This window comes from Nannobrachium achirus, assembly GCF_963921795.1.
Source record: "Nannobrachium achirus genome assembly, chromosome: 19".
NCBI classification, from domain to species: domain Eukaryota; kingdom Metazoa; phylum Chordata; class Actinopteri; order Myctophiformes; family Myctophidae; genus Nannobrachium; species Nannobrachium achirus.
The window spans coordinates 3495561-3518098 of NC_137826.1; the positions used below are offsets into that span (position 1 = coordinate 3495561).

General features: G+C 44.2%; 1 protein-coding gene across 3 annotated transcripts in view; it reads left to right on the top strand.

The window, feature by feature from the left end:
• Nucleotides 1-22538, top strand: part of cadm1a (cell adhesion molecule 1a) — a 484161-nt gene that overhangs the window by 454216 nt on the left and 7407 nt on the right. For 2 of the 3 annotated variants that reach the window (XM_080749745.1, XM_080749746.1), the window contains one exon: nucleotides 8750-8782. The exons of the other annotated variant lie outside the window; for it this stretch is intronic. In XM_080749745.1, coding sequence (XP_080605871.1) covers nucleotides 8750-8782 — 33 coding nt within the window. The remainder of the gene's footprint in view (nucleotides 1-8749; nucleotides 8783-22538) is intronic. 3 annotated transcript variants of the gene reach the window in all.

A 22538-nucleotide genomic window follows, 5' to 3' on the forward strand; every position in this document is an offset into this window, starting at 1 on the left:
ACACACACACAAACACAGGCACAGGCACGCATAAACGCACACTTAGTGGGCTCCTTGGCAGGTAAAAATGTATTGGAGATGGTAAAACTCTTTGTTTAGCCTTGCATACATATATTATTGCTTGTAAGTAAATGTCAGCAGATGCATTTTTAACTCGGCATAAGTGTTCCAATGGGTCCAATGTATTTTTTTATTTAGTCGCAGCCTAGCAGGGCTTTTGTTTATACTTTTCATAGGTTCAATATTCATAAAACCCACAGACTTGAACAAATGAATTTATTTGGTGATAAAAGGAAAGGGCACATCAGCACTTCCACAACATATAGCAGACACAATATTACAGAGGATAAAATCACAATAAAGCACTAATGCTTTCCGCTGTGGTCCTCGCAGAACAGTCACTACATAAAAAAAAGACAACTACCCATAATAACAGAGTACGTAGCAGCAGCTGGCAGTTTACTTGCCTTTAAAGATGGGGTGCCATGATTTTTGTCCCCCCCAAAACATGATGATCAGGTATTATGATTATACTAGGAGGAAGATCTTTTTCCAAAAAAAGTGTACAGAAAGTGTTAAAATTATGTTTTTATGTGGCCACACACCCACCTGTTCATTAAGTATGTGTGGTTGGCAGGTGGATGGTGACCCAGGGTGTGATTTTATGATGTCATTAAATCAGAGTTGTGTCACCTTGTGTGAAATGGCCACTTTTTTCTCGCTAATTCACTCACCCTTCCAGCACAATAATTGCAAATCCTCAAACCTATTCTGAATTCGTAAACGCACAATATTCGATGACACGGCTCATTATTGTACTTGGTGGGTAAGTATATTAGCAACATAATTGTAAGTTGAGTGAATTCAATATTACCGTTAACGGTATAATCTGGCAGGCATTTTGACCCGGGAGATATTTGGTTTGAAAAAAAACAACACTAATATAAATTTTAACTTAACAAATCATCATGATACATTGACTTTGACTCAATACCAAACAATTCATATGATATATATGGTAAATGTTTGCATTTCTGCTTTGCTATTTCACATTAAACACTGAAAGAGCTAGGCGTTTTTACTGATTTAGCTGAAATTCAGGTAAAAAAACTACTTTATTTAATACTGGGCAATATTGCTCTTGCTTATAGGAAAAAATGTAAATCAATGTTTTTATGATCAATTAATATGCCCATTAATTGAATACTTGTGGTTCAAGAACAGGACATCATTCTCACATAGAGCTGAACACACATGTGAACACACATGAACGTCACATATGAATATCCACTTGAACGTATACACTAGGACAGAGGTTTTCAAACACTTTGGTCTCAGGGCACCCCTGTAAACAACATTTTCATCCACAGCACCCCTGAATTACAGTGTTACTTTACAGCACCTTATGTTTATGTAAAATAATGTAAAATTTCCCCTAAGATACAGTACAGTCACAAGGAAAACTCCAGATAAGTGAGGGATGAGGGTGAGGGTGAGGGGTGAGGAGGGGAGGGGGTGTAGGGTGTATGTGTGTGAGGGGGGGGGGGGGGGGGGGGGAGGAGGTGACTGTGTGTTTGTGTTAGTATACATGCTTTATTTTATTTCTGTGCATCTGGGGTGGCAGGGTGGGGGAGGGGGTGGTGGGAGGGAGGTGGGGTTGGGTTGGGGGGTTTAGAGGGGAGTGGGTAAGGGTGAGGTGAGGGGGGTTGGAGGGGTGGAAGGGGTTAGGGGGTGATTGTGTATCTGTGTTTGTACATGATTCCTTGTATTTCTGTGCATCAGGGGAGGGGGGGTTAGTTGTGGGGAGGGGGGGGGGAGGGTTCGGAATGGGGCTTCGGAAGGGGGGTGTTAGAAGTGGGGGTGACTGTGTGTCTGTGTTTTGGCATAATACTGTGTATTTCTGTGTATCTGTGCTTCCGGGTCAAAATGACCCGAACAGCACTAAAGGTTCAAAAAATATGAGGGGGGTGTAGCATGGGTGTAGTGCAAAAATATTTTTTTTACATGTTCATCTCAGAAGAATCTTTAAGGCCAGTGAGTTTCAGGTGGAAAAAATTTAAACTTCTACCTTTTTTTTCCAAATGAAAATGTAAAACGGGTCAAAATGACCCGAACAGCACTTAAGGGTTAATCAAATTTGTGAGTTAAGTACTGAAGTACTTCAGTATTCAAACATATGTGCTTTTGCGGTTGCATTGCTGTATTAAAAAAAGTAGAAATTTCCCCCAAATATTCAGAGATTTTCCAGAAATCTATTAGTAATAATAAAGATAGTAAATCTACAAGCTCACAATGCATCGCAATGCGACGCATTGAGAGCTTGTAGATTGGAATACCTTCATGTACTGTTTTTCCCTTCCTAGAAATGTAGTGGAGTCAAGTACAATATTTGTCTTGCCAAAAATGCACTTGTACTCAAGTAAATGCACATAGTTACTGTCCACCTCTGCAAAAAGACATTGAGGTTTATCAGTAGACTGAGTCATGGAGTCACATGTGCCTCATAATTTTCCGCTGATGTCAGCCGCTGATGTCAGTGAGGAGGACACTCCAGTCGCCCTGTAAAGTTTCAGATGGCGAGTGGCAGACGAGGACAACAAGGTCACTTTCTAAGTCCTGAAAAGGCCCCGCACGCAGCAGCCACTCGGAGTATAATGGAGGTGAACAGGTCTCGCCGCCTCTGTGATTGAGAATTGCGGGGACAGATGCATTATCGCTTTGCGACGACGATGAGGCAGCTTCACAATGCGGTCACTTTCGTAGTGATCTTAAACAATGAGAAATATCCAGGCGTAAGATAGCGAATCAAGCTGAAATCGAACTCCCCCTTCCCCTCACGCCTTTAGAGCAGTCATTCACAAACTTTTTAGCCTGTGACCCGAAAGAGAAATTAGACATTCGCCCTGGACCCAAACTAGTGAAGATAGCTGATCTACAAGCTCACAATGTGTCCGCCACCCACAAATGGAACCCAACCCACTGTTTGGGAAACAGTGCTTTAGAGTGTGGAGCCGTTTAATTCCTTTCAACAGGGTTTCATCCAGTGTTGCCAGACTTTGTGAGAGAAATAAGCAACCAGGTCTTGGAAAACAAGCCCACAAGAAGCGACTGGGTCACATGAGCTCTATATAAACCTATTGTAGGCTACTGTATACATCGGCTATTTGAAAATAGACGATTCACAGGCTTTGAAGATCTGCTATTTTCAAAATATCTTGAAATAAAATGTAATATTTGGAAGATTTTTGAAACAGCACACATCTAGTACAGGGTTCCTTGGCACAAATCATTTTCAGATGGGTGTTAGGGACAAATACATATCAATTTAAGGGTCCATGACACAGAAATATTTGACAACCACTGGCTTAAATAATAATACAGTTAGGAAGCAAGCCCAAATAAGCAATTACACTTTAGAAACAAGCCAAAAAAACAACAACTAAAAACTAAAAAAACTAAAGCAACCCGCAACTACCATTGTTTACAAGCAACCGTACAGAAAAAATAAGCCCAAAGTCGCTTATAATAAGCAGACGTGGACGTTTAATCGCTCTGCTTCTCTTCCAAGTTTCCCCCTGTTTTCTCAAGGACATTCTGTATAGTCACCACCTCCGCGCTTTTATGACAGCCTCAACTTCCAAGCCTGCCAGAGGTAATCACACACACACACAATCAGCCCTGGAAGGGAACAGGGCTTAGCAGTGTTCTGTTCTGCAGTTCAGCAAGCTGCGCCGCGGTACAAAGCCAAAAAAGAAAAGAGTGTTGCGTCAAAATGACTTGAAAAGAGCCTGCCGAAGGTACTGGCACCTCGAGCCATTCTGCTGAACAACTGTCCCATGCCTGTGGCATTAACTTAACTTAACACAGACTACAAAGTGTCTCCTCTAAAAAGGACCTGTTAGGCTGCAGGGGCCCTCAGAGGTTTCAATCGCTGTCCACAGAGACTAGAGTTGGTTGCTCTTTCGTTTTAAAGATGGCTTTCCTGTTTGTTTGGAGCCCCTGGTGGCTTTCCATGGAAGGGGCGAGCCTGAAGGATAGCGTTCGCCTGCCGCTCCCAAAGGGAGCGATGCGGTAGCACAGTGCAAGCGTCCTCACTCTCTAATGCAGGGGCTGTTTACAACCACTTAGGCCTGGAATTATATTATACTTTAGCTATTGAAAAATAGCAGATATACAAGCTTGTAGATTTTGCAAATCTTTGAATATATGTAATTTTAAAGCGAAGATTTGTAACTCAAATTTTGATTCTGGGGGTCCCTGGAACTAAACATTTTGAGATGGGGGTCTGTGGCCAAATACATATCATTTTGGGGGTCCTTGACATGAAAAAGGTTTGAGAACCACTGAAATAGAAACATAGGTTTTTCAACAAAAAACAAACAAAAAAACATAGGAGGATTTAGAAGACACTTATAGAATCGTGTCAAAATATTCAAAAACTCGTTCCCGCACTGCAAGCTTGTATATCTGCTAATTTTTAATAGTTAAAGCATAACATATTGGTTAAAGTGGTTCAAATCTAAAGTGACACAGATTTGTGTTCAGGTCTAAACGGAATAAGACCCGACACATTCTGAAGTGAAACAAGGAGTAAATGTCGAATAAATGTGAAGCTTCTGTAAAATATTATACTTATGCCAAAATGCACATGAAGATTATTATGTTATACTGTCAGTTTACTATTACAGCATGTCTGTAGTATTTTCCAGTGCCGTGGGCAACGCGTTGGCAACCAGCCCGTGGCGTTTTAGTGTGTTTATGGAAGGTATTCTCAGCACGCCCTCGCTTTAGATGCAGACCAGCTTTGATAATCACTTTAAAAGCCATTTTTCCGACAGGCTATACTTTTATCTGCAAGCGGGCATCTCCCAGACGAGTGTTTGTGAAAGCATATGACAATCCTCGAACACAGCACTTCATCTCAGCAGGGCAGCGTACGTCCCCTGCTGCTATTTCCCTTCACTACTGGAGGGTACTTACATAACGTCATTCATTGTCGGGTGGAAACCTTGTATGTCCAAAACCGTTTGTTTTGTACTTATCATCTTTAAAATGAACTAAACTATTGAAAACAGCCGATCTACAAGACAGCCGATCTACACAACGCCTCGCACCGCGAGGCGTTGTGTGCTTGTAGATCAGCTGTTTTCACTACTTTTGTGCGACAGCCTTGTGTGATGATGCAGTGCTTTACTTTGCGAAAAAACTTGGAGATACGAGGTTTCTGCCCGACAGTGACGAGAAGCATGACGTGTTTCCACCCCACTACCAAGATACACTGGTACAGGGGTGTTTTCTTTTCTTTTTTTTTCTTTTTTTTATTCACTAAGTCCTATGCACGCCAGATTAGGTGGCCAACAAACTGCAGATATGGCCAGATGATGTTTTGTTCAGCATTTTCCTCATGGCTGCCTTTGGACAATCCCGGGGTACTGCCCAAGGGCTACCCAGGGGCTTCCCTAGCATTCTGCTGGATCACTTCCAGCCATGCTCCACCAGTTCTTTTTACCACACCAGGGCCAATTATCAGCGTCTAGCCGTTTCCGCTAGGCCGGCCACAGCCAGAGCCGCCACTACGCTACGCAACCGCATACCACGTTCCCCAGGGGGCGCCAAAATGAGCTGAGCGAATATAAGATATTTAGCAGCGGTGGGAAAAAAGTACTCATATTTTATACTTAAGTAAAAGTATCAATACTGAAATGTAGAAATACTCTTTTACATGTACAAAAATGTACAAAAAGTTAAAGTACTCATTATGCAGAATGTCAAAATTTTAAATGTGTGCAAATATTTTGAAAATAGCAGATCTACAAGCCAGAGCCCTGTAACACGTCGGGGCCCCGTGGGTACCCGACGGGTACCCGTGTTTGACGGGCGGAGACGGGCGGAATATTTACTATTATAAATGTGCGGGTACGGGGACGGGCGGTGCGCGACTAAACACGGGCGGGTGACGGGCGGATTTTACTGTAAAAATCAGACAACTGTTTCTGCCTAAAACAACGTCACAAGAGCGCACACAGTGAGCAGCAGGACAGAACCACGGCATGCATACAGCACTGTTTCCACCTAAACGTCAAGTCACACACATGGAGCGGCGGCAGCCCGCAGCCGGCTGGAGCGCGCACACTCACAGTGAGGAGGACACCGACACACAACTGAATAAAGTGGCCGCGAGTGATCTGCTTGCCTAGCGCAATGTAGTTGAAAGGTGCATGATTGTATAATATCCACGTGATTCCACGACTATTAGAAGTTCCGATCCCTTTTTTATTATCGTCACATCATGGGTCCGGTTTGGTTTAGATTACCTCGGGCTGTTTATCATGAGAGAACCAAGACAGACAGACAGCGAGTGGCGTTCCCTTCAGCTGTGAAAAGCTGGATATGTGCTTCGCCGTATGACGGTGCGTGTCGAGCATAGAAGACATGCAAGCTCACAAAGCTGCAAGTTCCGACATGTTGTGAGCTTGTAGCTCTGATATTTTCAATGCGCGACACCGTCGTATGACAAATACAACTGCACAAAGCAGCGGAGGCAGAAAGCAGCAGCAGCAAGCTGTCGCGACAGTGTCAGATCATGATACGATTTTAAATTAGTATGATTGGTCTTAGAGGTTGTTCTACTTTATCCAAATAACAATAGGCTTAATAACAGCATTTTCCGACGGCGTGCAGGGGGATCAACTATGGAGTGAAAATGGAGTGCGATGCCATTGAAAGAACGCACGCACGGCTGTAGACTATTTACTTTAATGCATGTAATCACGGGTAACGGGGCGGGCAACGGGTCCTTTTTTTGACGGGCGGGGCGGGTCTGGTTTTGATTTTTTAATAATGACGGGTAGCGGGCGGTCCACGGATCTGATTAATGACGGGACGGGCGGGCGCGGGTTGTCAAAATTGGACCCGTGCAGGGCTCTGCTACAAGCTCACAATGCGTCGTATCACAACGCATTGTGAGCTTGTAGATTTCCTAGTTTCAAATGGACGAAATGTATATAGGGCTGAAGTTGTTAATGTATGTTTTGTAATACTAATCAAAATCTACTGTAACTAATATCTAAATGTTTTCAAATAATTGTAGTGGAGTGAGTACAAAGTACAATATTTGGATCCGAGATGTAGTGGAGTAAAAGTATTGGAAATTGGAAATACTCAAGTAAAGTATAAATACCTCAAAATGTTACTTAAGTAAATGTACTGAGTTACTTTACACCACTGATATTTAGATATTATTTGCTAAAGATAATGAATTGAATTATATAGCGTCCCATGCCTCAGTGCATCCGTGCCAGGTATGAAAGTGTATATGCGTGTACCCTGGCCTCTCTTCCCCGCTTTTTGTTTTAAAGATTTGTTTTTGAGCTTTTATGCCTTGACAGTAGACTGACAGGAAATGGGGGGAGAGATGGGGAGTGACACGCTGCAAAGGACGTCCGGATTGGGAATCGAACCGGCGACGCAGCCAGGCATCCATGCCTATGTGGCAATGCCTAAGTGGTATGCGCCTGGACCAGTAGGCCAGCGGGCACCCCCTCTTCTCTGCTTTTGTGATTTATGTGTACTGTATCTGTTTAATTAATCCCATCCCCTTCCATCCCTGTAACAATTCCATGTCTCTGTGAAACACAGAGAGTTGGCGAATCGCAGATTGCTTTTGGATGCAACCCTAAATTTCAGGTCATCCACTTCATCTCCCAAAGGCTACATTTGCGAGCAAAATACTGGGAAGAAAGCGGGGTTCGCTTTCAGTCTGAGACTCGCGCCTCCCCGCTTGCCTCAGTGTTTTTACACTCGCCACAGCCACGGCCATTGTTGTTGTTCCTCACAGTGTCTGGGGGGGGAAAGTGGTGCAGAAGACTTAAAATGAACAAAGAGACAGCACTGCTCATGGCCACAATGCAAAATGGATTTTGAATGATAAACAACCAACGTTTAGACCAGACAAAGGATCTTCTTCAGGGATTGAACCACTGAAGAAGTCCTCTGAATGGCTGTTTTGGTACCTATACAGTATGCCATATGTGGTGCACTAGTATGTGCAACATGTGTAGGCTGTGTAGCAGCGGCCCTGTTTTTGACCATGATGCCCAGATTCACAGATTGTGCCACTGAGTCGTCCACATCAAGGTTAGTGCCATCCCTGTCCGTAACAGGGGTATAATTCACTTCACAGCCATGATACCTCTTCAATGAATGAATTTAAAACTGTAACCGTGACGATATTTTCTTGATTCACAGCAAAGTCTGGAGTGTTAAATGAACTCGGGAGAGTGTAAAAGTGGAACTGTAACGGTTAAATGAACACGCTTGAATCCATGCGGACACAGCATATCCATGATAGCAGTAGCCACAATCACCTCTCGGTTTAATGTCCTGTGTGTGCTTGCGTGTATGTGTGTGTGTGCTTGTGTGCGCTTGTGTGTGTGTGTGTGTGTGTGTGTGTGCGCGCTTGTGTGTGCCTGTGCGCGTGTACGTGTTTATCTCTGCACTGCCTTTGGTTTCCTTTGATTTCCCTCAAGCCTTATGTCTTTTGTGGTGTTCTGGTCTATTGAATGCTTGCTTATGGGTGTCATTTTGTTTTCTCCTCCTGTCCCTTCCCTCCCTCCCTCCCTCATTTCTCCTTTTATTTGCATGTCGCTCCTCTTGCTCCACACCTCCCTCTTCTTCCAACACCACCACCACCTCCTCCCTCCTTCTCCTCCTCCTTGTGCTCCTCCAACGTCTCTCCTCGTGTGCTCAGACACGCCGCCCAGCACTGAACCCGCAGCTCATGGTTGGTATCTCTTCTTTCCTTTTTTACTCCGCTGGCTCCGTGTCTGCTGGGGACCTCTTGACCAGTGTCCAGCAGCCGTGAATAGAGGCTTGTGTCCAGGGACGTGCTGGCCATTGGGAAAAGCGGGACAACTCCCGAACGGCCGGTTCATTCCCGGCCGGTCCAGGCCGGCCATTAGGAAAAAAATAAAATAAAATGTTGGCCTTCGTTCCATTTTGGGGGCTGGGCGGCCAACAAAGTAAATCGTCACTGTCGGGCAGAAACCTCGTATCTCCAAGTTTCAAATGTATACATTTTTTTTCGCAAAGCAAAGCCCTGCTTCATCATATAAGGCTGTTGCACAAAAGTAGTGAAAACAGCCGATCTACAAGCACACAACGCCTCGCACCGCGAGGCGTTGTGTGCTTGTAGATCGGCTGTTTTCACTAGTTTAAATCAATTTTAAAATGATAAATACAAAACGGTTTTGGACATACAACGTTTCCACCCGACAACTACGAAATATAACTCATGTACAGTAATTGGCCCACTGGCTTGTCACTTGTCATATTCTGAAATGGCAAATCTTTGAGTAGCAGCAGCGCTATAGAGAGATCTCACTCTATAGCAGGCAATGAGGGCCTCTCCAACTGTTTTTCCCGGGCTGAATCAGGGGCCCAGCACGTCCCTGCTTGTGGCGGGGACTCGTCTGGCATGGTCCCCCCCCTATTGAAAACCCCCTGAAAACGTACTGTACCACTCCAAAAAGCCGAAACATTCTGCGAAACGCGTCCTTTCCATTTTGAAACGACAACAGCAACACAAGCCATCGCTGTGACAAAGAGGTTCCCAGAGGACACGCAGCCTTACTTTTGTTTTGATTTGTTTTTATTTCCCGTTTGCTGTTGCATGCACACGGCAGGCTATAGCAACTGATCACTGGTGCACAGTTTGGAGTTACCGTACCACTCCGCTTATCCTGGGAATGCATGTCTTTTCACTTGTGGGCAGTGACAAAGTCAGTGTAATGTCTTCACATTAAGGTTCTGTTCACGCAAACCAGAAAGGACCCATGCACTCCAAACCAAAACCGCCCGTCATGTGTTTGCTTAATGTGCGTGCTGTTTCATCTGACGTTGTGTAGCCTGTCTCATTTTTTGCTCCAATAACTCAGCGATGTGCCCCTTTATCAAATGCTTTTCATCAAAACAAACAAATACTGTTACAGTCACATGGGGAGCCATATAGATCATGATGCATGAACTCTCCGATGAAAGTCGATGTAAGATATTAATAGATATGAATCGGTGTTCAAGAATGTGCCTTGTAGACTTTACTGTACAGAGATTGCGCTGAGATATCATGAATGTGTTATTACCTGAAACAGCCAAGGTTTTCACGGGCTGCTCGCACACCAGCCATGGGGCTAGCGATGGACCAGTGCTTTATAGTATCTTTAGCATTTTCAGCTTTTATAGGAGTCATTTTTTGGGATGGTTGCACCAGGTGTTGCAGCTGTGCTGCGCAGAGCTCTGTTTTAGAAAAGTGTTATTTGCTACAGTGACGTGTTAATAATAGCATAATTATACACAACGCTCAGGTCTTTTGATAGATCCTTTTTCTCACCTCAATACTATAATTGGAAAGCCAAGTATAATAATAATAATAAACTTTATTCATTTTTCGAAAACAATGTTTACAAAGTGCTTTACAGTGTCATGGAACAAAATAAAAACATTCGTAGAGATAACAACAATCAATTAAGACTCATATATAAAATAGATTGTAAAATAAGGTATAAAATATAAAAAATGTAATTAAAATGTAGGCAAATCCAGACGTAGACATAGATATAACAATGTAACACAGTTACGAAAAGTGCAAGGTGCAAGCGCTAAAGTCTAGGAAAGGCCTTGGTGTATAAGTGCGTTTTCAGGAGTGACTTAAAAGAAGTCACTGACTCGGCTAGTCTTAAGTCAACAGGCAGGTTATTCCAGAGTTTAGGGGCACTGGCCGCAAAAGCCCGATCGCCCATAGTAACGAGGTCAGTTGGGGGAACTACCAATAGAGCTCTGCCTGCGGATCTCAGGGTGCATGTCGGCACTTGTGTGTGTGCCTGCTTGCATTCCCACAGCCTACCTAGTTGTCCAATTGCCTCCGTACTTGGCACTTGTGTCAGGCCTTTGAACAGGGTACTTTCTCCCCTTTCAATTTGCATAAGATTTGTACACCTTGCATAGAGTCCATAATTGACCCATATTATATTATACCCACCCTACTGCGTGCCGTGCATGTACCATCTACACAGGGTGGTGCGGAGAGAACATGCACATTCACATCAACAGGCCTGCAGTGAAAAGTGGGCAGCTTCCAACTTTCTTTTTTTTTTTACGGCTTTGTACCATACCGTAACCTGTGAAATTTGTTCCGAAATCCTATTATTTCCAAGATCCGAGAGACCGGACCCAGACACCCCTTCAAAAAAGAGAATCCATGATAGTGCGCCGGGGTTTTCAAAAGAGCCTGGTAGCTGGCTTGCCTTGCAGTACGGTACGCATGCATTGTGCAGCGTAGCTCAATGTTTTTCGTTGTTGCGATAAAGTAACCTGATCCTAAACCAGCCTAAAACATTGCACAAGTTAAACAGCCCTTCATTGTGTTTCCCTCCTCATCAGTGCAGCGTGTCACACACACAGTCACACAGTTGTATGGGTCTTCTCAGATCCACTCAGGTATTATTACACATAATGATAGACAGACCCGAGTTCCGAGGTAATGCAAGCGATTCCGACCCAGCCCAAGTTATTAACACATCGGGTGCCCAGAATTATTCGACGTTTAATTTGCTGGTGCCCATGGCAACCCGCCATTTTACCTACCTTCGAAGTACTGGCGAGAAAAGTAATCCGAGTAAATGTAATCCAAGTATGTCCTGTTTATTTCGCGAAATTCTTTTCTTTCAGTCAGGACCGTTTTTTATCAATTCTAAGCCACAGTGTTTGTGTTACGGCCGGTAGAAGAGGTGCCGTTTTGAGAAAAAAAAGAAAAAAGGAAGAGAATCAGGAGAAAACAGCATTTTTGTGCAGCCGCTAAACAGGAAGTCAACGAGACAGACAGCACGTCCGGGTGACGTAATTCCGCGCTGCATGTTGGGAAATGGAGTTTGTTTCATCACCGCGGTAGCCAAGTGCAGTAGCTACAGTACAGTATAGTTTACTGTACAACGCGTCGAACGCGTCGTGGGCACACGTAAACATCAAATAGATTGGTGCGTGGGCACCACGTGGGTGTTTAATGTGTTAAGATAAAACACAAATCAAACCTGTACGGGTCCTACAGTATACAGTATACAGATCAATCTTGAACATTTTTAATATTTTGTAAGTACATTTTCTTGAAAATGTCATACCGGTATATTTTTTGAAACTTTCATATATTCTAGATACATTGCACATGCAGTGAATTATTCCAAACTTTTTTGTTAAGATTTAGAATTTTTTTATGGCATACAGCAACTCCATATTGAAGAATATTACAATATTACACCCCTCAAAACAAGTATTTATAATAGAGAAACGTCAACCTTCTGAAGTCAGAGTTGCTTGAAGTCCAGTGGGAAGTTTCCGCAGTCAGTTATGATTTGGGGTGCTATGGCATCTGCAATGCTATTTTGCACAATATTCTATGTTTTAGATTGATCTGTATAATCAATCTAATTTAACTGTATGATGGGGACAGCTGGGAGGATTGCCGTCGTTACGGGGGATGCAGGTTTGGGAGGATGGGGACTTTGGGGAGAGATGTCTCGTTCATGACGCTAGCATCCATTGAAAATGGTTGCTTTGTTGAAGGCAGCATTATGACCAGTCACCATTGAGACCGCTAAAGCCTTTATTAGAAGGTATGTAGATTATGGTTTAACTCTCAAATACCTGGAACGCGCCCGAGTCGCGCTAGATTTTAACCACTTTAACCATTATTTTATGCTTTAACTATTGAAAAATAGCAGATATACAAGCTCACAGCGCGGCACCGAGTGCCGCGCTGCGAGCTTGTAGATCTGCTATTTTTGAAAAATCGTGAAAATGTGTGCATGTCTATGAATATCTTTGACCCGATCTTTGACCCGACTTCTAAATCCTTCCTCTGAATCATGCTGTTCTCAAACCTTTTCATGTCAAGGACCCCCAGAATTACAGGTATTTGGCCGCGGACCCACATCTCAAAATATTTAGTTCCAGGTACCACCCAGAAGCAAAATTTGAGATACAAACGTTCGCTTTGAAAATACGTATTCAAAGATTTGCACACATTTTCACGACTTTTTCAAAAATAGCAGATCTACAAGCTCGCAGCGCAGCACTCGGTGCCGCGCTGTGAGCTTGTATATCTGCTATTTTTCACTGGTTAAAGCAGTCAATAATCCTAGGCCTAAATGGGTTAATATCCTCAGCATAGTCGTGTGCTTTATTGTGTAACATCTTGATAAAGATGAATAACACCATTGATGTTCCCAATGAGATATGGCACTCTGGGCTCATTTGCAATGAGTTGGAACATTTTCTTTTCATGATGAGATGGTGAGCTTCACAGCACACATCCAATCTGAAATTCACTTTGTGCACAAAAGGCTTGCAACTAATTAGAACCGTCACAAAAGATCTGCCTCACAAGCTCTGCATTAATTGATATTATTTCTATCTTTCCCACAACCATTCACTATAGACCATTATAGACATGCTTATTCATTGACTAAAAAATATACTCCTCTGTGCCCAAAAGAGATGGCACATTGTCAGTCTGTTGCCAACATATTATGTATACAGTGTTTTACAAGCTATTTCAATTCGTTTTTTTGTTTTTCCTTATAAATAATTAAATTGCTAGTAATATTACATTACAACTCCTGAAAGCAGCCCCAGATCTTTTTCAGAGGAATTCAATTCAAATCATTAATAAGTAGCTTTCAATAGGCCTTGGTTTGGGACCTCTGCTAATGACAATCTTTTGCTTATACATTTGTATTCATTTAGCTAGTTTCATTCTACAGCAGCTTTCATGTTTCTGTAATTTTTAAACTGAATCATTTAACCATAAAGATCACCAATTGAATTGCTCTATAAATGTTTAATAACCCTCAAAGAAGAATCCACATATTACTGATTTATATCTCATTGTCTCCGTCAGGCTGACTTTTCGCCCCTGTCCATCCGTGAGCAGCTAATCTCAGGGACCACGCTGTACTGATTGGCGTAAAACTTTGCATGTGCACTACTAGTAGAGCAAGGAAGAACATTTTCAAATTGGCCTCATGGTGGTGCTATAACAGTACGCTTCACGCTTCTTCAAACCACAGGTTCGCTACTACTTTAGTCCACATCTGACTTCCAAAGTTTGGGGGCCCTGGGTAGGCAAGCCTGGCAGAGACTCTCCTCTAGTTTTAAATGTTTTCACATGCAGTGCCATCATAAAATGCTCATATATATCAGATATTTTTCAATGGGACTTTAATTACAGCTGCTCAGACCATTGTGTAAAACGTATATGCAGTGTACTGTATGTCCCATGCACTTGACCACACAATATATGCGGGCATAGTGGTTGGATCGGAGGCTCTGGACATCCGGATCTTCATATACTGTATTATGCCTATCTATGGGCATATCGGGTTTGTTTATGGATACTAGTCCTGTCATCTGTGCCTGGAGGTGTGCGATGAGGGATTGAATGTAGGAGTCTCAGAAGTAATGTTGGAGAACCCAGAATAGTCACCATCGATGTCCAGTTGTGCAATACCGTTGTATCCGTCTGTCTGGCTGGCACTCTTTTATGCCCATATATGGTGTTCCGTGTCCATGCCAGTCTGTGATGTCATCTCCAAATTTGGGCACTGTAGTGATGTCAGTCAGTGATGTCAGTTGGGCTTTGTTGATGTCAGTTGGGCATTGTTACCATGGTAGCAAAGTTGTTTAGTGTCAGTGATATCAGCATGCAGACAGTGTTGTAAAGTAACGAAGTACAAGTACTTCGTTACTGTACTTAAGTACAAATTTTGAGAATTTGTACCTTTATTTATATTTTTTCAACCCTGAACTTTTACTTTTACTCCATTACATTTAAAAGGAAAAAATCATACTTTTACTCCACTACTTTAAAATTGGACACCTCGTTACTCGCTACAAATCGAGGGCCGGGCCCGGGCTCAGAACCATGCTCGGAACATTTCGCATTTCACATCTCTGTGTGTGCGCTTAGCTAGAATGGAGTGTGGTGTGAGTGGCGAGTGCTGCCTCCCATAGCCTTGTAGGCTAATAGCCTTCTAGGGTATGGGTTCTATCCGTATCTATAGCAACATGGCTCTGATTGGTCGTGACATGAGTACATTAGCCAATGGAGAGCCGCAACGAGCTGAGGGCTTGACAGCTTTTCTTCACACACTCACACAAGTCTCCTCTGCGACTCTGCGTACACAGCGAGACTAGAAAATTAGGAGCACTACTGTAGTTACTAGTTTCACCCATTTCACCGTAATTTCTCAAATAAATCGCCCTGTAATGATTCCCCGACCTCCCGTATCAGTTACGGGATGCGTGCGTGCGTCTTTACTCTTTAGTACTGGACTCTGTATTTTACGAGATGGCTTGTAACCCACGGGCGGCAAGCCGACAATAATATCAATATCTAATTGCTGTGAAGATATACAGTAAATAACAAACGGTGGGTGGAGGAAGATTTCTTGCTTTGTGATGTGTGTGTAATTACTTTCTATGCTGTTGTGTTGTGTTGACTTCTTTCTTTTAATCAGAGCGCAAGACGAGCACAGCTATAGAGGGCTGTACATACATCTCTCAGTCTCCGTCGGTCCGTCCCCTCCGACCATAGTTTTCGTCGGAAAGTTTCGACTTTCTGACGTGCGTGCAGCTTTCCGAACTCAAATTAGGAGTAATCCTTTTCAGAAGTTGCAAGAGATGTAATTTTGTAGTTGAACCGGACCTTTCCGACGCAAATTTCGTTGGTCTGTGACAGTATGGACTCCCCTTGAGAGTGTAGCTGCAGCGCGCAGCAGTGAAAGCCACACACACAAATAATTAATTAAATAATAAGGTGACGGGCTTCGGGCCGGGCTCGGGCTTTAAATAGCGGCACCAAACGGGCCATGGGCCGGGCCTGGACTGAAGTCCACGGGCCAGGGCCGGGCCCGGGCCCACATTTTAGGCCCGTGCAGGGCTCTACTTCCTCCTCTGATACAGATGAACGTTATACAGCAGACACAGAAGCAGTTGTTGCTATACTGGCAGTGGCACTGGTACAGCTGCTTCGGCATTTTTGTACTTTTACTTGTACTTGTACTTTTACTTTTTACTTTTACTTTTATACTTAAAGTTGTACCATGTAACTTTTTTTATAAAACAAATCTTAAAATTGTCCTAACTGTTAAATCGCTAAAGTTTTAGAACACCCACTCCGTTATTTTCAGCTTCTGAAGCCTTCTCTTTATATGTTTTCTATGATCCTGGCCGTGGACCGGATTTCGCGCCAAAATGACGTAATCTGCATCATCTGTATACGTTGTGTATACGTTGCCCAATCACATCGCCGATCATGCACACATGGTACACTACCGGCCAATCACAGCGCATCTTGAAGTGGGGTCGCCATATTTGTAGTCGCCCGTGTGTCTCTTTACTCAAAAGGTAATCTCGCCTACCAGGCAGGGTGAAGTAGTCCGTTTCTCCGGAATGCCTGAACGCACAGGAACCAGGGACCCCTCTAAAGATAGCTCTCGGCGTTGTGGAGGCAGACGCGGGGGTGTGAAGGTACGAAAAACGGGCGAAAGACGCGAACGCGACCGCGGTTTGCTATAGGGCTACTGACCACTAGTTGAGCATCTTACACAGTATAGCTTTAAGTACATTTTAACACTATGTACTTTTGATACTTAAGTACATTTAATGAGAGCTACTTTCATACTTTTACTCAAGTAATAATATTATCGGTGACTTTTACTTTTACTTGATTAACTTTCAATTGGAATATCGGTACTTTTGGGTTTCCAGTACTTTATACAACACTGCATGCAGACAGACGGTTACCATGGCGGTGAAACTGTGATGTCAGCATTAGGGATGGGTATCGTTAAGATTTTAGCGATTCCGATTCCAGTTCTGCTAATCGATCCGATTCCTTATCGATTCTCTTATCGATTCTCAGCCCCCTCGCCATGCTGGGGGCTGGTCAGAAATAGTGGCCAATGGTCTTTTCTACCTCCTCCACTCCTTATTCTCCTCCTGTCATTTTCTTCTTTTTGTAGTTTTTATTTAGATTTTTCACCCAAAAAAGTTAATTTTTTACAGTGTGCTCAATCCAATGTCCCGTTTTTGCAGTGCTCAGAACGTGAAGGCACAACGTAGCCCAGGCACGTTCACACATAGACATCAAAGGGGGCCCTTTATCCTCTGTTAGAAAGTGCCCTTTCCAGACCATGAATGCATTAATGCAAGTAATGAAAATAGCAGACATGTTGTGAGCTTGGAGGTCAGCTATTTTCAATATTTTCACCAAAAGGCCCTTTTAGATATTTCAGCCCCTGCCCCTCTAACATTCTCTGCACGTCCCTGGTGTAGCCTACTCTATAACGTCGGCTGTGAAGCTTGCGGCACTGCTGCTGTACACAGCTAAAGCTGAAGCACTGTCTTCTACAGTTTGGATCAAAGGATTTACACGCTTTTCTTTCTTGCACATGTGATTTATAGGGGAGCATTTAGCAACACGGAGCACATTGGACATGCAGCCCGTTTTGTAGTAAGAACGTGGGAGGCGGGCTTGCAAAACAAACTTTTTAGGGCACTCTAGCTCGGACACAGAACGGGGAGACTTGTCCGTTCATGCAGTGAGTTTGAGTAACAACTGAACTAGGAAAGCTGACACCTCATATTATCAAAACATGAACATTGTCGTGAAATATACAGCCAGAATTTAGAACACGTCTAAACAAGGCAGCGCGTCGCGTGTGTGATGTCATCGCGCATGCAGGCATCGATAGCGGAATCGTTAAGGCCTTTGGCTAACGATTCCAAGGAATCGATCCACGGGGAAGTGGTTCTCAACGAGAACCGGTTCTCGATACCCATCCCTAGTCAGCATGCAGATGGTCAGACAGACATTCGCTAAATGTATAGTTAGATGTCTGAGTCAGAGTGACGTGGCCGCCAGTAGCCAACTTTAATATACTGTAGGCACTGGCGCCTGATTAATAGAGCAAAGGGGAGCAATGGCTCCCCCACATCTGCCGGTCGGGGGAGCCCGGCCCCCCCTCCCGCGCCCTGACTGCCTGGAGTTAGCATAACATAGCCAATGTGAAGCCCCAAAGACACCCGAAAATGACTTAATAAAGGAAACCCGTTTTAGTCGACTTTATACCCAAAAATACCCCTTTTAGCCGACTTTATAACCGAAAATAACCGATTTTTTGCGGCGCTGCGGTCTCCTAGATTTGTGCTCCCCCTAGTGGGGACAGAGTTAGGCGCTAGATAGGATGACAGACCTGTGCGATGCTGTTGAATTCCTGATTGTCCCGGTATCTGCAGATGGCCCAGGAATGCTGCTACAAGCATTAATGCTTAATTACGCGATTAGAGAATCCAATTAGACGTTCCTCTGTTTCACATCAAGCCTTTATCAACACATCCTGTTACAATGAGATACTCCATGGCACCACTTAAGGTTCCTTGTTCCTCCCTCGCCAAATTGATAACACGGTTAATTGTCGTGTTCTTTGTGTCGCCCCGTGGACACCTCCTTGAAAATGTAATTGTTGAGGAATTATGTACATTTCGGAGAAATATGTTATTGGTTGGAGCTACCCTGCAGCATATGGGGGAAAACTATGGAAAGGATATTCCCCAAGGATACCCAAACATTTTTATATATACTATTGTCACTTTTGGGGAGAAACCTTGTATCTCCAAGTTTCAAATTTGTATGTTTCTTTGCAAAGTAAAGCCCTGCTTCACCATACAAGACTGTCGCACAAAACTCGCGATGCGAGGCGTTGTGTGCTTGTAGATCTGCTCTTTTCACTATTTTAAATTGTTTTGGACATACAAGGTCTCCACCCGACAACGACGATATACGTAAGCATAGTAATATCAAAGATAAGTGGTGCAAACTCTGTGCAAACAGGAGCACTGCTGTGTTCACTGTACAGCACTGTTGTGACACATTATATAAATCATTATATCTAAAGCCAGAAGGCGAGCTCTCGATCTGCCTGGTGAATCTCCATTCCTAATATACTCTCACCTATGGTCATGAAATGATCGAGAAACAAGACCGCCGATTCAAGCAACTGAAATGGGTTTTCATACGAGGGTGGCTGCAGGCATCTCCCTTGAGGATAGGGTAAAGAGCTCAGTCACCTGGGGAGAGACTCGGAATAGAGCCGCTGGTCCTTTGGATGTAAATGAGCCAGTTAACGTGCTGCATGCGTCTAGTACAACATGCCTCCTCAGCGTCTCTCTAAGGAGGGCTTCAGGGCACATGCAGCTGCAAGGAGACCATAGGGAAGACCAGGGACCAGATGGGAGGATAATCCGGGCCTTGGAGTGCCTCAGGATCCCCCAGTTTGTTGTACCTTCATGACAGGACTCCTGATAAGCAGGATGGATAGATGGATGGATGGATGTGACAGAAATTTTAATTATAGTCTCGGGCAAGCAATGCCGCCTGGCGTCCTCCTCCTCCCATTCAGTGACAAAGATCGCCCTCCCCACCCAGTTTATTTTTGATTGAGTGATTGATATCTATATTGATCGTGAAATAAAACATATATGACACATGTAACATACAGATCTGACCCACCACAGTCAAAAGGATGACGCTAAAAAGCGTACAACTTGTTTCCATTGCGGTGTGTATGAGGTGTGTATGATGGCATGTAGTGTGGTGCTGTTGAGTGCATGCACATGTGTAGTTCATGATGTGCTAATGTGTCCCTGGGCACAAATGAAGAATGTGTTTTTGCAGGTCTTTCAGTCCGAGTGTATCAAAAAGGCAACTGGGTTAAGGCAGCGGAAGCTTGTGATTGGCTGCGCGGAGGTGCCGAAAGCAGAGGCGTAAATTGGGTATGGCAAGGTATGGCAGCTGCCTTACCTTGACTACAGGGGAAACAAATAAAATGTACTTCTTAAAACAAATTCATTCATGACTGGTGTCTTGCACGCGCGCCTTTGCGCGCATGCAAGACACCAGTCACGTTGCCATACCTTAGAATTGCTGAACTGACACCACTGGCCGAAAGTCGGGGGGACCTAACCTTAACCCTAACCTCAGTAAAACTAACGCTTTTGAATGCTAACCTGGTAAAATGCTAACCTGCCGATGCTGGTGAATGCTAACCTGGTGAATGTCAAACTGGTTGGACGGGACCAACGGTGCTTAACCCAGTTGCTTTTTTGATACACTCGGACTGAAAGACCTGCAAAAAACACTCTCCCTTTCTTCCACGGCCCAGTGTCTGCACATGGTAGTGATCATTGCCACTATAGAATCTGCCGCGTTTACGTGAAAACGCTAATAAACAGCATACAATTTGTAGGGGCGCCCGCTGGCCTACTGGTCCAGGCGCATACCACTTAGGCATTGCCACATAGGCATGGATGCCTGGCGGCGTCGCCGGTTCGATTCCCGATCCGGATGACACTTGCCGCGTGTCGCTCCCAATCTCTCCCCCCATTTCCTGTCAGTCTACTGTCCTGTCTAATAAAGACATAAAAGCCCCCCAAAAACAAATCTTTAAACAGCATACAATTTGTGAAAGTGAAAAACAAGCGACGCAGTCCGGTGCATATGCTAATAGTCAATGCCCATGTGCAAATTCAGATCAATTGCTCCAGCCATTGAGGAGAACCGGGCATAGCACAGACAGACAGACAGACAGACAGACAGACAGACAGACAGACATCTCGATTATCTGTAGATATGGTATGAAATAAGTAAAAACATAATAGGTCCCCCTCGGGTTTTATATAAGATAAGAACAGAAGTGGGTTTCAACAGCTGAGGGAATAATTGGTAATAACTCACTTACTGATAGAGTGAACGCCTCAAGAAGTTTACAGTACACCGTGCAACTGTTATCTGACCACTCTCTGATGTGGCTCACGAAGTATGCATTGACCCCTTAGTTAGAATGGGTTAAATGCAGAGGACGCTTTTTACATAATATGTGCAAATGCACATTGACAAATACCCCAACAACAACAAAAAGTGCATTTGATATTTAAAGGAGTAGTTCACCCCCTATGAATGATTTCCCCCCCCCCTATTGATTAAGTTGTGGTGCGTTGTGAGCTTTTTAGATCCGAATAGGGATGTAAAGTAGTTATTTCCAGTCAGTTCTGATGGAAAAACGGATGTTTCTCCATGACATAGCCTAACCTATCTCAGGTGGAAAGATGTGCATATTTACATCGCGTAATATGATGTAAGATTCTAAAAATGTAAAAAAAAAAAAAAAGTGTAATTCAGGGGTGCCGTGGATGAAAAAGTTATTTACAGGGGTGACCTGAGTCAAAAATGTTTGAAAACCCTGAGATAGATAGATAGATAGATAGATAGATAGATAGATAGATAGATAGGTAGGTAGATAGATAGATAGATAGATAGATAGATGGGGCACGGTGGTGCAGTGGTTAGCACTTCGCCTCACAGCCAGAAGGTCCTGGGGTCGATTCCCGCCGGGGGAAGCTGGGGGCGTGTTCTTCCACCCGCGTCATCAGCACCCACACCCTAGGTGGGTTTGGCGATAGGGCCTTTCTGTGGTGAGTTTGCATGTTCTCCCCGTGTCTCCTTGGGCATAGGCCCTCACACAAAAACATGCAGTAGTCTGCAGTTTCTATACTACCTCCCCCTAGCCAGCCGGGTGCTCCCCAATGTCCCCTGGCGCGGCAGGGGGAAGCGGAAACCAGGACTACAGGTTAGGTAGTCACCGGGTGAGAAAAATGGGTTGCAAAAAACGTGGGATAAAAAACATTTAAAAATAAAAAAGATAGATAGATAGATAGATAGATAGTAGTTTGTTAGTTGGTTAGTTGGTTATTTAGTCGAGAAGACTCGAGATTGTTGTCACCGTTGTGTTGTGTGTGGCTGTTTCCTCCCCAGTCATTCAGCCGAGGACTGGACAGGCAGAGGGAACACGTGGGTCCAGTTGGGTTTCAGCTCACGGGGTCACAGAGTACGGCTCCAGAACAGTCTCTGTTCACAGCTTAGTCCAGGCAGCTCCTGCTAATTAGTGTCAAACACTCGCATATCGTCCACATTGACCCAGCGTCAGCCTGGCTGCTAAATTAGTGTTGCTGCTCTCTCATTCCCTGCCTGTCTACACGCTATCAACCCCCCCCCCCCCCCCCCCCCGCCGTTGGCTTTCTCCTCTCCCGGTGGAAGATGAATTACAGCAGGGCTAGTTTGATATGTACAGTACAGAGAGGCCAGGTAAATTCGCTGACATTTTCATACAACCTCCACCTGGCGAACACAGACGCACGCACGCACGCACGCACGCGCGCGCGCGCACGCACGCACGCACACACACACACACACACACACACACACACACACACACACACACACACACACACACACACACACACACACACACACACACACACACACACAAACACACACACACACATCCTTCTGGTCAGGCCTCGGTGGTGACGGGCGTAGCCATAGTCCATATTAACATCTTAATCGGATGGTGTGTTTTAAAGCACATCTT